This window comes from Notechis scutatus, chromosome 1, assembly GCF_049901735.1.
Source record: "Notechis scutatus isolate UNSWTSFEM ecotype Mainland chromosome 1, rNotScu1.2, whole genome shotgun sequence".
NCBI classification, from domain to species: Eukaryota; Metazoa; Chordata; class Lepidosauria; order Squamata; family Elapidae; genus Notechis; species Notechis scutatus.
Genome location: NC_142009.1, coordinates 162,975,899 through 162,991,341, shown reverse-complemented (window position 1 = coordinate 162,991,341; position 15,443 = coordinate 162,975,899). Strand labels below are relative to the sequence as shown.

General features: G+C 35.1%; 1 protein-coding gene across 4 annotated transcripts in view; it reads left to right on the top strand.

The window, feature by feature from the left end:
* Window positions 1-15,443, top strand: part of AGAP1 (ArfGAP with GTPase domain, ankyrin repeat and PH domain 1) — a 392,866-nt gene that overhangs the window by 176,826 nt on the left and 200,597 nt on the right. For all 4 annotated transcript variants that reach the window (XM_087949347.1, XM_087949345.1, XM_087949346.1 and 1 more), the window contains one exon: window positions 335-439. In XM_087949347.1, coding sequence (XP_087805473.1) covers window positions 335-439 — 105 coding nt within the window. The remainder of the gene's footprint in view (window positions 1-334; window positions 440-15,443) is intronic.

The following is a 15,443-nucleotide window of genomic DNA, read 5'->3' as shown; positions in this document are numbered from 1 at the left end:
CTTCTTCCATAAATTGGGGAGTTTTTCTGGTAGCAGGCAGACTGCATTAGTGAAAAAAAACTGATTCAAGGCCATTGTTGCCCTCTAAACATCAGCTAGAGTCTCAGAGCCTTCGAAACAAGTCCAAGGTTCCCTCTAAACCTAACAGAGATGATTCAGCATTTGAACTAATAAAAGGTTAACCAAAAGAATACTATTCCCAAGGCACTATTTATTCTAGTGCTGGTCCTGGCTCATGTTCTTTCAATCTAATTTAAAACAAGTCATTCTATAGTTCAGAAATTTGTGGACAAATAATTTGTTTTAATTTAGCTTTGCTATTTTTTTTCAACAGGGAATGCTTTTAAAGAGAAGTGGCAAATCATTAAATAAAGAGTGGAAGAAGAAATATGTTACTCTTGGGGACGATGGTGTATTGACCTACCATCCAAGCTTACATGTAAGTATGCATGCATAGATCAAGTTCTATAATCAAACTTAGTCTACAAAAGAACAACAATCCTATCAATGAAAAAGAACAGCCTAATTAATAAATAACATTGGAATTTTACAATTATAGAGTTTGTAATCAACTGGACTCTGCCCAAAGTAACATTTAAGGGAGATGTGCAGTGTAAAAATGTAATAAATAAACAAATAAAAATATAATATACTGTGAAGTATCATCAAAAACAAGAAAAGATTAAGATTAAGGAGCTGATTTGCATTATTTATTCCAGTTGAAAGATGCCTTTTTAGTTGAAGTGGTGGGGTGGAGGTGGGCTGTGCAAAAATTATTCCTCATTATTGGTATTGTAATTGTTTAATTTTATTTTCTTAGCATACACAAAATAATATATCAATAAAGGATTACTTGGTTTACATGAGGATTACAATCCATTTGTTTATTTCTAATAATGATAATGAATGAATGATAATGAATTAGACACACAAGGAATTTGTCTCGGTGCATATGCTCTCAGTGTACATAAAAAGAAAAGATACATTTGTTAAGAATCATAAGGTACAACACTTAATATAATAGGGTACAAATAAGCAATCAAATCATACTAGGAAACAGTCAATATAAATAGTAAGGGTACAAGCAACAAAGTTATAGTTAAACAATCACAAGTGGGAGGGGATGGGTTTTAGGAGTGATGAGAAGATTAATAGTAATAGTAATGCAGACTTAGTAAATAGTTGGACAGTATTGAGGGAATTATTTGTTTAGCAGAGTGATGGTGTTTGGGAAAAAACTGTTCTTGTGTCTAATTGTTCTGGTGTGTAGTGCTCTGTAGTGTCGTTTTGAGGGAAGGAGTTGAATCAGTTTATGTCTGGGATGTGAGGGGTCTGTAAATATTTTCACAGCCCTCTTTTTGACTTGTGCAGTATACAGATCCTCAATGGAAGGCAGATTGGTAGTAATTGCTTTTTCTGCAGTCTTAATTATCCTCTGAAGTCTGTTTCTGTCTTGTTGGATTGCAGAACCAAACTAGACAGTTATAGAGGTGCAGATATTTTTCCTCTGTAGAACTGTATCAGCAACTCCTTGAGCAGTTTGAGCTTTCTTTCTTTTTTTGGAAAAAAGTTTTATTATTTCTTAAGACAAACGTAGACAAACACAACATAAAAACATCAAGCCATCTTCCACATATATACATACAGTGTGTCGGTTGGTTTACAAATTGTTTTGTGCATCCACTTCATAGTCATCACTTACAATTACATTGTATATATTCTCATATTGTCAATCAAATATTCCTAAATACATTAATATCATTGTTAATCAATCATTTGACTATTCTATTATTCATTCATGTTTTATGAGATAATCCATATTTTACTTGATTTGTTTTATGACAATTCATATTATCATCCCAAATCTATCCTATAATTATATTGTAGTTATGAAAAAAATAATACATCTTTATATATTCATTATATTCTAAAAATCTACATATTTCATTACCATGTTTTATTGTCTAACCATTGATAAAATAAATCCCAAATCTTATAAAATTGTTTATCTTGTTCTCTGATTTCAAATGTCAATCTAGTCATTTTAGCACATTCCAATATTTTCTTAATAACTTCCTCCTGCATTGGTATTTTCTCATTTTTCCAGTTTTTAGCAAATACAATCCTAGCCGCTGTTAATACATTTACAATCAAATATTTCAATTCCTTACTGTATATTTCAGGTAAAATTCCCAATAAAAATATCTCTGGTTTCAAGTCTATATGCTTTTTTGTCATTTTTTCCAACCATGTGTGGATTTTAGTCCAATATTTTTTAGCATCCGCGCACGTCCACCACATATGGTAATATGAGCCAGGTGTCTGATGACATTTCCAACATTTTTCAGATTTGTTCTTGAACATTCTTGCTATTCTTGTCGGGGGGGAAAGTGCCACCTGTAAAACGTCTTATACAAATTTTCTTTATATGCTGTTGACATTGTCATTTTATAATTTTGAGACCACAATTTTTGCCATTTCTCTAAATCAATCCCATATCCAAAATTTTTCCCCCAAGCAATCATTATTTCTTTGACTTGTTCTTCTTCTAGTTTAATTTCTAATAAATATCCATACAATTTTTTAATCATCTTTTCATCAGTACCTGTCAAAACCTTATCTAAATCAGTCAATTTATCATAGAAACCTTCTGTTTTAGAATCTTCATCATACTTTGAATGTATTTGCGCATATAAAAACCAATTCATCTTTATACCTTGTTCCTCTAGTTTTTGCATAGATTTAAGTTCACCCTTTTCATTCAATATTTCACCATATCTAACTATTTGTTCCTTTTTATATATTATAGGATAAGAAAATGCTTCAATAGTTGATAGTCAGACTGGAATTTTCAAATAACATTGCCTTTTAGTCTTCTACCAATTTAACCACAGAACCTCCCGTAAAGAATGTCTTCTAAAGCAGGGGTCCCCAACCACCGGTCCGCGGACCGGTACCGGATCCGTGGAACAAGTCTACCGGGCCGCTGGTTTGCTGGGCGCCGGCATCTTTTGATGAAAAAGTGCTTCCGGTGAGCTTTTTCGGTGAAAGCTCACCGAAAGCACTTTTCATCAAAAGATAAGCGGTGTCCAGCGTTCGTGAGCTTTTCTGGGTAGAAAGCCATTTCTGCCGGAAAAGCTCACGAGCGCTAAGCGCCCGTATATCTTTTGATGAAAAGTACTTCCGGTGAGGTCACGGAAGCACTTTTCATCAAAAAAAAGATAGCGGCGCCAATAATCACCGGTACCAGGCCAGCGCCATAAAAAGGTTTGGGATACCGGGCGCGGCATAAGAAAGGTTGGGGATCACTGTTCTAAAGTACCCCTGTGTTTTAGTTCCTTTATACCATAGGAGGGCATGCCACCCCAACAACAGATCATGTCCTTCTAATGTCAACAATCTAGCATTTCTTAATGTTATCCATTCCTTAACCCACATCAAATTTGTAGCTTGATAGTACAACTCCCAATTAGGCAAACCAAATCCTCCTCTTATTCTAGCATCTTGCAAGAGTTTTAGTTTTATTCTTGCTTTCTTACCTTGCCATATATATTTCAACACAATTTTATTTAAATCTTCAAAATAATCTTTTCCAAGCCTAATTGGAATTGTTTGGAACAAATATAAAATTCTGGGTAAAATATTCATTTTGATTGTTGATATTCTCCCTATTAATGACAATTGTAAGTTTTCCCATTTCACCAAATCTAGCGCTATCTGCTCCTTGGGTTTAATACAGTTATTCTCTTTAAGTGTGCTAGATCTTGCTGTCAAATGTATCCCCAAGTACTTGATCTTATTTGTGACTTGAATGTTCAAAACATCCACCAATTCTTCCTTTTGTCTTAATAACATATTCTTTGTCAAAATCTTTGTTTTGTCTTTATTTATTTTCAAATCAGTCTCCTTTCCATATACCTCTATCTTTTCTATCAGTTTTAGTGCTGTTTCTAGTGGATCTTCTAAAATGAAAACCAGATCATCTGCGAATGCTTGCAATTTAAATTCTTCCTTATTAATTTTCATCCCTTTTATATCCTTTTCTTCTCTAATATTTCTATTTAGCACTTCCAAGGTTAACACAAACAACAAAGGTGACAGTGGGCACCCTTGCCTTGTTCCTTTTTTTATATCAATAGAATCCGTCAATTCTCCCTCTATCATTACCTTTGCCGTTTGTTTGTGATATATAGCTTCTATTGCATGGATAAATTTTTTACCAAAGCCCATCTGTTCCAGCTGTAATAACATAAATTGCCAATTCACATTGTCAAATGCCTTCTGTGCATCTAAAAATATCAAAACCATTTGTTTTTCAGGGTGTGCCTCGTGGTATTCCAAAGTGTCCAAAATTACTCTCATATTGTCTTTAATTTGTCTCTTTGGCAGAAATCCATTTTGGTCAGGGTGGATAAAGTTATTTAGGTATTTTTTCAGTCTTTCTGCCAATATTGAAGCAAAAATTTTATAATCTGCATTTAGTAAGGAAATAGGTCTATAGTTCTTGATTTGTAATGGGTCGGCGTCCTCTTTGGGGACAAGTGTAATATAAGCTTCTGACCATGATTTGGGTATCCTCTTCTTTAACATAACTTCATTCATAACTTCTAACAATGGAAGATTCAACGATTCTTGTAGTGTCTTGTAAAATTCCGCTGGAAGTCCATCTGGGCCTGGTGCCTTTCCATTATTTTGCTTCTTAAGTGCTTCAGTTAACTCCATCATCATTATATTGCTTTCTAACATTATTTCAATCTGGGGTAGATTAGCATTCTTTAAGCACTGTTTAACTCTTTCATCATCAATATTTTCTTGTGTGTATAGTTTCCCATAATAATCCCGTATGATTTTCTTCTTCTCTTTACTTCCATAGCAAGTTTGGCCTTGATCATCTATTAATTGCAATATTTTCCTTGATTCTCTCTCCTTTCTCAGTTTATATGCTAACCATCTACCTGGTTTATTTGCATCTTCAAAATAGTTCTGCTTCGCACCTCTGATTTTCTGTGCTAATTCTTCTTTTTCCATTAATCCCATTTTATGTTTAATTATATCCATTTTTAACTTAATGTCCTTTTTCTGTGGCATTTTCTGTAACTCTTTTTCAAGTCCTTTATACTCATCCTCTAATGTTTTAGAGGCTAGTCTTTTCGTGATATTTCTTTTCCTTGTATAGTCTATTATCAAGCCTCTGGCATATGCCTTCATTGTATCCCATACATTCTGCATTGATGTGTCTTCTTTTTTATTTTCTTTAAAGAAAAAAGCCAGTTCTTTCTCCATTCTCTGTATTAAGTCTGTTTCTTTCAGTATAGTGTTATTTAACGTCCATCTAGATCTTCTTTGTCCTTTCCATTTAATTGTCATTAGGTTATGATCTGCCCAAGTACTTGTTTCAATGTTTATTTCTTGGAGATTAGTGAACAGTTCTGTTGACATCCATATCATATCTATTCTGGACCATGATAAATTGTCTGTTTGAACAGAAGGTGTATTGTTTGGTCTTAGCATTTCTTTCTCTCCATGCATCTTTTAAGTTTATTTCATCTATCATTTTAAAAAAGGATTTAGGGAGAGTCTTTCTGCTTTGCTTTGTTGTTTTCTGTGTTGTATAGTCCAATTTATTGTCTACAATTCCATTAAAGTCTCCCATCATAACGATATTAACATAGTCCAGTTCAATTATTTTCATATGTAATTTTCTATAAAATTCTTCTTGATTTTCATTCGGGGCATAGATTGCTATCAGGAGTGTTTTCATATTGTTATCCATTATTTCCACCTTTAAGAGTCTTCCATCATCATCCGTATGAATCAATTTTGCTGGGATAATATCTTTGATGTATAAAACCACTCCTCTTTTCTTGCATTGTGTCAAAGAAGTAAATATTTTCCCTAGCTTTGGCTGTATCAACAGTTGTTCATATTGCTTTTTAATATGTACTTCTTGTAGGCAGATTATATCAAATTTTAATTTCTCTAATTTATGGAAAGTTTTCCTTTTAACAGCTGAATTAAGTCCATTTATATTAATTGTAATCAATTTTTTCTCTTCCATGATTATACTTTATAAGTAGGTTTTGCAGCTCTCGTAGATCTTGGTTCTCGTTGTTCTCTAGCTTCCACCTTTCCACCTACTGCATCTTCTTCTTTTTCAATCTCTGTTTGGCAGTCCTCTTGGAATTCAATTAATGACATTTCTTTCTCTGTCTCCACCTCTTTCCCTCCAAAGTATTCTGTGTAAAATAATTCTGCTTTCTCAATTGAATGAATTCTGTGTCACTGTTCCTGACATGTAAACATTAAACCTTCTGGAATCAACCATCTATAATTCACCTCTTTTTAAAGTAGGATTTTAGTCAGGAATCGGTACTCTCTTCTCATCTCTCTCACTCTTCTGGGTACTTGTTTCAGGACCACGATCTCCTTATCTTTATATTTCAATGTTTTCTCTCTTGCCGCCTGCAATATTTGTGTTTTAATAGCTTTCTTTGTAAATCTGATATGAACTTCTCTTGGTAGACTATTTCTCATTGCGTATCTTGTGAAGACTCAAAAGACCTCATCTATTCCATCCATCATCTTCTCTTTAGTTATTTCCAGAGCTTCAGCCAAGATTTCTATCATTATCTTAGCTAAATGTTGTCCCTTTTCTTCCTCAATGTTTTGGAATCTGAGATAAAATTCTGAACTGTCCATCTCCCATCTCAGTATCCCACTTTTATCTTGTTCAACCACAGTTAATCTGCCATCAATATCTCCAATCTTCTTACCTCTTTATTTATCTTCTTCATTTCTCTCATCATACTTCATCATCATTTGTTGAATATTCTCTACCTTTTCATCAGTTTTTTCTGTTCTCTTTTCTATATTCTTTGTTCTTGCTTGTATGTTTTGAATTCCTTGCATTATCATCTGCAGTGTCACCTTTTCCTGTTCTTTTTCTTGTTGTAACATCATCTGTATTGAGCATTGTCCTCCAGATGGTGAAGAGGAAGAAGTAGGAATTGAGCAACCAGCCGCTGTTAGTTTCCTGCTCATTTCAAACGATTCAAAATTTTCAGGTTCTTCTAGACCTTAATCCACTCGTGTAATAACCAATTGTAATTCCTAGTAAAAATAGTGAAAAAAAGAAGCAAGATAAAAGAAACGTTTCTTCAGGTTCTTTTACACCTTAATCCAGTCGATTGGTTAAATAGTAGAAAAAAACCAAAAAAGGAAGAAAAAACCATAAACAGAAAAAGGAAAAATTGTTAAGTATTGTAGGTGGCAGGAAAAAAAAAGAATAAAAACTAAAGAGAAAAATAAAATTCTTCAGGTTCTTCAACACCTTAATCCAATTAAAAAGTGTCAGATATAAAAAGGTATATAAAAGAAAAGAGCCACAAAAGAAAAACCAATATGGAAGATAAATAAAAGAAGGAGAGGGAGAGAGAAAAAAGAAAAAAGACTACTCTCTTAAAAAGAAAAAGAAAAAATTAATCCTTTAAAATGAGATGCAAAAATAGAAATTAGGCTCCAAAAGCAAAAAGAAAGACAAAAGCAAGTTCCAAAAGGCCAAAGATCTATCACAAATAATAAGCTTATAAGGAGGGGGTTTGTTAAAGTAAGGAATAGCCCAGCTTAAAAAAGAGAAAAAGAACACACTGCGCCTATTTAATTATCCAAGTCTTTTTGTTAAAGTTTTATAACTCTCTTCTCTAGAGTATTATCGTCTTTTTTCTGTAAACTTCAACACCAGACTCCAGCGACTGATAGAAACCCAGAAGAGCACCTGCAATAATACTCTCCCGTGCTCTTCCCTCTATCTTGTCAAACGGGCTCAAAGTCCTTGAAAAGAAGACTCAATTCTTTCTCAGCTTTGTCTGGTTGAAAGAAAGAAAAAGAGAAACAATATTTCTAAGCCTCTAGTTGGCGTGTTAGAAAATTTCCTCTGCTTTCACTTTCCCTCCTTTTCCAAACAAAATGTAATAAAAATTAATTGAAAAGGAAAAAAGACTTAGAAAAAAGGCTGAAAGGAAATCTCTAGCCTAAAATATTATAAGAACAAAAAGGAGAAAAAAGAAAAAGAAAAAGTAAGGTAAAAAAAAAAGACCAGTCCAGTTTCAAAGTAAAAAAAACATATATTAAGAGTCCAGCAATAAAAAAAAAGAAAATATTAATTTGATTTCCTGTTTAAAATCGCCGCTTAGTCACTTCTGTCTGAGATTTTACAAATTCTTTCTTTTCCTTAGGATGTCCTTTTAAATCTTAAAGTAAAGAAAAAACTCTCACCAAACCGGTACACTTTCTCTTTTCATTCTCTTCCGTTTTGGAGCTGTCCCAACTTCAGCAGCTTTAATGGCTGCCTCTTTGCTGCTGGCAAAAAGAGCTTCTTCTGGATCTACCAGGGACTTTGCGGTATCCCTGGGATCAACGGGATGCGCTCTTTACATTCACTGTCTCTTCGGGACGGTTTAGATCCATTTGGACTGTCCAGGAGCAAAGATATCGGTGGCGATCTCAGACCTTCAAGATTGCACGCCGTATCGTCGGGACGCCAGCTCCGCCCTTCGAGCAGTTTGAGCTTTCTGAGTTGGTGCAGAAAGAAGATTCTTTGTTGTGTTTTTTTATGACATTTTTGATGTTAGGTGTCCATTTTAGGTCTTGATATATGATAGAACCTAGAAATTTGACTACTGTGTTGTCTAGTATTGTAAGAGGTGGTAGTATGGGAAGATTTCTCCTAAAGCCTATCACCATTTCTACGGTTTTCAGTGTGTTCAGTTCCAGATTGTTCTTGTTACACCATGAGGCTACTTGTTCAACCTCTTGTAGGTATGTGGATTCGCCGTTGTCTCGAATGAGACCAATCACTGTTGTATCATCTGCAAACTTCAGAAGTTTAACAGATGGATCGTTTGAGATGCAGTCATTGGTGAATAGGGAGAAGAGAAGTGGAGAGAGCACACAGCCCTGGGGAGAGCCCTGGGGAGTATTAATTGTACAGGTATCTGATGTGATTCTGCCTAGCTTCACCTGCTGCTTCCTGTCTGTTAGGAAGCTTATAATCCATTTACAGGTGTGTTCAGGTACTGCAAGCTGATTTAGTTTAGTTAGAAGAATGTCTGGAATGATGGGACTGAATGCTGAACTAAAGTCTACAAAGAGGACCCTTGCGTAAGGTGTTTGGAGATTCAAGATATTGTAGGATGTAATGCAGAACCATATTAACAGCATCATATGTCGATCTATTTGCTCCAGTGGTGGTATTCAGCAGGTTCTGACCAGTTTTGGAGAACCGGTAGCGGAAATTTTGAGTAGTTCAGAGAACCAGCAAATACCACCTCTGACTGGAGGTTTTACAGTATCCTTCCCCTGCCACACCCACCAAGCCATGCCCACAGAACCGGTAGTAAAAAAATTTGAATCCCACCACTGATTTGCTCGGTATGCAAATTGCAGGGGGTCTAGCAGCAGATCTGTGATGGTTTTCAGGTGGGACAGCACTAGCTTTTCAAAGGTTTTCATAACTACATGTGTTAGAGCAACTGGTCTGTAGTCATTCAGTTTCTTGATGGAGGGCTTCTTTGGCACTGGGATGATAGTAGAGCATTTGAAACAAGAAGGAACATAGCACATCTCTAGTGATTTATTGAAGATTTAGGTGCCAATTGGTCAGCACAGACTTTTAGGCAAGAGGGAGTTGTCTGGGCCTGGTGCTTTTCCTGGCTTTTGTCTGTGAAATACATCTTGCACTTCTTTTTCTGTTATCACCAGAGGTTGTGAACCCAATGGGTTGGGGTCAGTTGTGGGAGGTTTGGCTGTTGTTGGTATATCTGAGATGGGGTTGTGAAGATAGGTGGCTGTAGTTTCCTTTCAAACCTACAGTAGAACACATTCAGGTCATCTGCCAGTTGTTGATTTCCTTCAGCCTGGGAAGGAGTTTTGCTACAGCCAGTGGTATTTTTAAGAGTTTTCCACATGTTTGCTGGTTCATTTGTTGAGAACTGATTCCTTAACTTCTCAGAGTAGCTTCTTTTTGCTGCTCTGATCTCCCTTGTTAATACATTTCTGGCCTCATTGTACAGCATTCTATCACCTTTTCTATAGGCTTCCTCTTTGGAGCGACATAGCAGTTAAACAGTTTTATTAAGTTATAGAATAGAATATTATAAAATACAAAGTAAATAGAATGGGGGGGAGGGGGAAGTGAAGTGAGGAAAGATGGGGCGGAAAGAAGCATTGACTTCTGACTCACTCTGTTACAGTAAAATAAGGCATTAACATCAAATCATAGCTTTTTGCTTTTCCATAATAGTATGAACAAGTCATCACTACAAAGATCTGTCAGTCTAATCTGTAAAACCAAAGTCAGAGTTTCATTTTTTTCCACATCAAGGACAAAGTACTTGTGCTTTTTTCTTTAATCAAAGTAGTCAGTTTTGCCATTTCAGGCAACTCCATCAACTTCTGCAGTCATTCTTCCGTGGCAGGAATCAAAATGTCCTTCCATTTTTGTGAATACAATAGTGTGATGATCCAGGACAAGGCACGAAGCCAGCTGAGAGTTTAAACTCCCCTTTAATGCTCCAAATTTCCCCCCAAATGCTCCCATGTTCTTGGCAAGTCCTAGAGCAGCGTCAGGCTGTGCACAGTCCAGCAAAGCAAAGGAACAGGGAAATGAGTCCATGAAGCAAGGAACAATGAGTCCACAAAGCAAAGAACAAACAATGAGTCCACGAAGCAAGGAAGAATCACTGAGTCCATGAAACAAGGAAGAAGCAAGCTGTCCTGCAAACTCCAAATGACTGTACTGGCATACCAAACTCTACAAATTCAGTGTTTGTTCCCAACAAATGCTCCTCCCCACAGCGTCTCCTTAAATCTCAGTCCCCAGTTGTGCCTTGTGAAGAGGGGTGGGGCGCTCTCCTCCCGAGTCATTGGGTTGGCCTGCACTGTTCCCACCTTCTCTCCACTGTCTGTGCTCGGGGATCAGAAGGGGGCGGTCCTCATTGCCTGAGCTCCATCGCTCCTCATTTCCATTCCTTGCCCTCTCTCAGTCATCCTGCCCTCATTCCTCCCTGCTAGCAAGCCATCCCAATCCTGAGGGACCCTGGGATGCCTCGTCCTCCTCTTCCCCACATTTCTCCGAAGCCAACAAAGCCGGCCCCTCGATCTCTGTAGGCTCTAGCTCCAACTTGTCCTCCTCTGCAAATTCAGGCTCCAATAGGAGCATGACAAGTAGTCTTGCTGCTGTCAACATATATAGTAATAATTTTTTTCTCCAGTTCTTTTTCCACTAGACCCAGAAGGAAAAGTTCTATATTCATTTTTATCTCTGTTTTCAGAATTTTATTTTTTCTTTTTTAAATAAAATTTTATTTCAGTTTTCACAAAACAAAAACAAAAAAACCCCATCTTTTTTTAGTGAACAGCATGATTCCAGGTTTTCACATCTCCATACAGACATAGTTTCAATTACATATTCATCTTTCATATTTAATTTCATATCTTACCACTACTTTGTGTATTCTCTATCATTTTTCTCAAATACTTCCCTCAGGCTTATTTTATAGATTTCCCATTCATTTCTTAACCTATTTCTTTTCCCTTTAAAAAATTCTCATATCTTCATAGTAATTATACTTATACTTTTATCTGTCGTGTTTACAATTTTATCGCATGTTCTTATTTCATCATTTCCAAAAATTTTCTCCTCATTTCAAACATTACAAAACAAAGATTTCCCCTACAGTTGCCAATTAAAATGTGCCACCCCTATAGTTTATAATTAATTCCCTTTCAAATCCCATAAAACATTCAACTTTTAATTATCCCCTTAAACATTTATAACAATCATTCCCTAACAAATACATAACATATATAACTTTTCCATCAGATTCCGCATGGTACTTTCCTCTTAAATTACCTCAAATACATTTCGAATTTCAAAAAGAAAAATTAATCTGTTCAATGCATCATAGAAACTGATATTAATCTCACTACATCCATTCTTATAATTCATTTCAGCTGTATTCTCTGATTAATTAGGTATGATTAATAAACATCGTTTCTCTTTTTTCACCTTATTCCATTTATCTCTATTTATAATCTCTTTACAACAATCCTCATAATTCATTTCAATTATATGCCATATGTTAATGAAACATAGCCAATAAATTTATCATATTTTCTCTTTCTTTCACATTTATTCCATTTATCTCTATATTTAGTTTAACAATTAACGAGCATTATAGTTACAAACAATATCAGTTTCAATCTTCCACTTTAATAATCTATATTTTCCTACTTTCTAAATAGTTCTAATACATTTGTACTATCACCTTGTCACCTTGCAGAATCCTTTCTCTTAATTCTTAGTTAACCATTATCTCTGTGTCTTTTAAATAAACAATTTCTTTTCATTTTTGTTCGATTTCCATATTTCATTGCTTCCTGATTCTGTTTCTTATTATTTCTTTTCCTCTTCATTTCCCCCCTCCTTTTCTTACTCCAGTTTTTATCCCCTCCCTCTCTAAAGCTTCCTTCTGTAATTCTCTTTTCTGCTGTTTCCTTATACGTTATTTGGATTTCAAACTATTCCCTTTTTTGATTACCTCCTCAAATCTCCAATTCTTAATTCCCATTCTTTTCCCTTTTCACTTTAACCCTCATTGCTCCACTTGTTTGTTAAAAATGGCCTCTTCTTTATTCAGCTCTTCCTCTCCTTCTGGCACTCCTTGGTGTTCTTCATATTCTGAGATCACTATTTCTAAAAATGTAGAGCAAAGCTAAATGATTTCCCTTCCTCTTGCAGCTTTTCTTTCATGTTTCCTAGTTCAATTTTCAATTCCAGAAAAAGTTCTGCCATCTTTAAACACTTCTGCCCAATAATTTAATTTAACCAATGTTTAAAAGTTATTTCCAACAGTTAATTTAAATTAGTTCATCAAGTAATCCAATATCCAAAATTTGTATATATTCCAAAATCACCAGGTCCCAGAACAGTTTCTTCTTGCTTCTTTCTTTGTTTCAAAGTTCAATGCTCCACTTTCACTTTCCAGGGGCTCTATTTTATTGTATAAAGATTTCACTTACTTTGTGTCAGTCCTTTAAGCGAATCAGGTAGAAAAAATAATAGTTCAAAAATAATTCCTTTTGCCACTAGATGCACTCTCTGTTATGTCCAAATTTCACCCTTTTTCCTCCACTTTTTTTCTCTTTAATGGCTTTTAAAATTCAAAATTATTTATTTTTTCCTTTGACACATTCAAGTCCAGCTTTATCTTTGCTTATTTAGTGTCAGGATAATATATTTACCAATTTAAACAAGTATCTTCCCCAGTCTTCTCTTTTAAAATTCAAAGCCATTTTCAGCTGTCAAATTTTTCCTTTTTTTCTTCACTTCTCTGTCGCCGCTTTAAGAGTCTTTCTTAAAAATCCTTAAGTATTTTAATTCCGGGGTACCTTTTATTTAGTTACACCTGATTAGCCTAGTCATTCAAGCCACCCTCCTCTTCACCACTCCTGCACACTCTTGTCCCAGTCAGCTCTTCCTCTTCAGGGTGGCCATCTTGACCACCGCTACAGCCGTCTTCGGAGGGGAGTGTTTGCCAAGCCAGGGAGGGAAGATGCGGCTCTCCTCGACCCAGCTGGCAGTCTCCCCCTTCTTCACCACCTCTATGGGGTGGCTCCGGCCCCAAATCAGTTCGATTGGGGCCCTCCAACAGGAGAGTATGAACTGAAACCATGGACAATCACGGATTTTGGTCTGTCGGCGAGGAAGTCCAACAGGAAGTCACGGTTTTCAGAATTTTCTGTATTAAAATATGAATCATACTCCAATTTTTTTTTGTTTTATCACATGTCCACATAGATGATAAAAAGTCCCTTCTTTATTTTTACAATGCCAACATTCATCTGACATGCCTTTATACATATTGGATAACTTATCTGGTGTTAAATATCAATGATACGTCATCTTATAGAAATTCTCTTTTAGATTATAATTTAATGTAAATTTTAATTTTTTTATACAAATTTGATTAAAAATTAAGAAAGCACTTTTTAATGAGTTTTTTATGAGTTCATTGTCTGTTATTACATTATTGCCTTCAGAAAATTTTCCAATCATTGTCTTTTCTTTTTCTTTTCTTAATTTATATGCTAACCATCTGCCTGGTTTGTTAGCAAATTCAAAATGTCTTTGTTTCGCATATTTCAATTTTGTTTCTATGTCCTGTACAGTTAACATAGATAATTGTTGCCATAATAGTTTAATATGGTATAGAGTTTTAGTGTCCATAGGTGTCTTTTGCAATTGTGTTTTCTTTCTGTCTAATTGCATTCAATATCTTTTCCTGAGAATTTTTGTCTTCTCTATGTGATTGTACTGTATGAAATAGCCCCTTGTAACTGCTAGCTACTAGCATCCCATGCTGTCATTAAGCTTGTCCCTTTCCCAAGTTTATTCTCAAAGTATTCCTGCAATTACTTTTTGCGGTCTTTTACAATCCTTTCCTTTTGCAAAATAGCTTCATTTAGTCTCCATCTGAAATTCAAGCTCTTTCCTCTTAAAACCAAAAGCACTGGATTATGGTCTGAGAAAGATTTAGTCAGAGAGTCCACTTTCAGAATTTTATTTGCAAGATTTTTAGATATCTATATCATATCAATTCTTGAAAAAGATTTATGTCTTTCAGAGAAGAAGGTATATTCTCTAGCATCTCTGTTTTTATATCTCCATGAGCCTATTAATACTAGATCATCCGTCATCTCAAAAAAAAAAGTCTTAGATAATATACCCTCTGAGGGTTTAACCCTTTGGTGGATGTTCTATCCAAAGCTGGTGTGATCACTCTATTCCAACCGTTCAACATAAACCAGTTTCCACATGAGAAAGGCAGTAACTGGTCTATTAAATGATTTAAAAACTGGCTTCTATTATCATTTGGCCTATACACAGCCACTACTATTGATTTTATCCCATTAAGTTCAATTTCCATGGCTACAAATTTACCATGGTCATCTGCTATAAGTAGATAAATTGGGGTTTTATATATAAAGCAACTCCATTAATCTTTTTTACACCAGCTGATATAATTTCCTCTCCTAATCGTTTATTTATAAAATATTTTTTGTTTCTTAATATGTATTTCTTGAAGACAGACTATATCCAAATTGAGTTTCCTCAAATAGTGAAATAATTTTTTACGCTTCGATGGAGCATTTGCTCCATTAATATACCACATGATAAACTTAATCTTAATCTTTAAGCACCATAATGGATTCCTGTATACCTTGGCTACTTCTTCTTTGTTTCTTCTTCTCTCTGTCATGTCTTCTTCTTCAATGTCAACTTTAGGGTCTTGCACAACCACTTTTAAAAAATCTTAGTTGGTCACTAACTTGTTTTCTATACCTATTTCTCCACATGGATCAAGAATTAAGTTATATCTGAT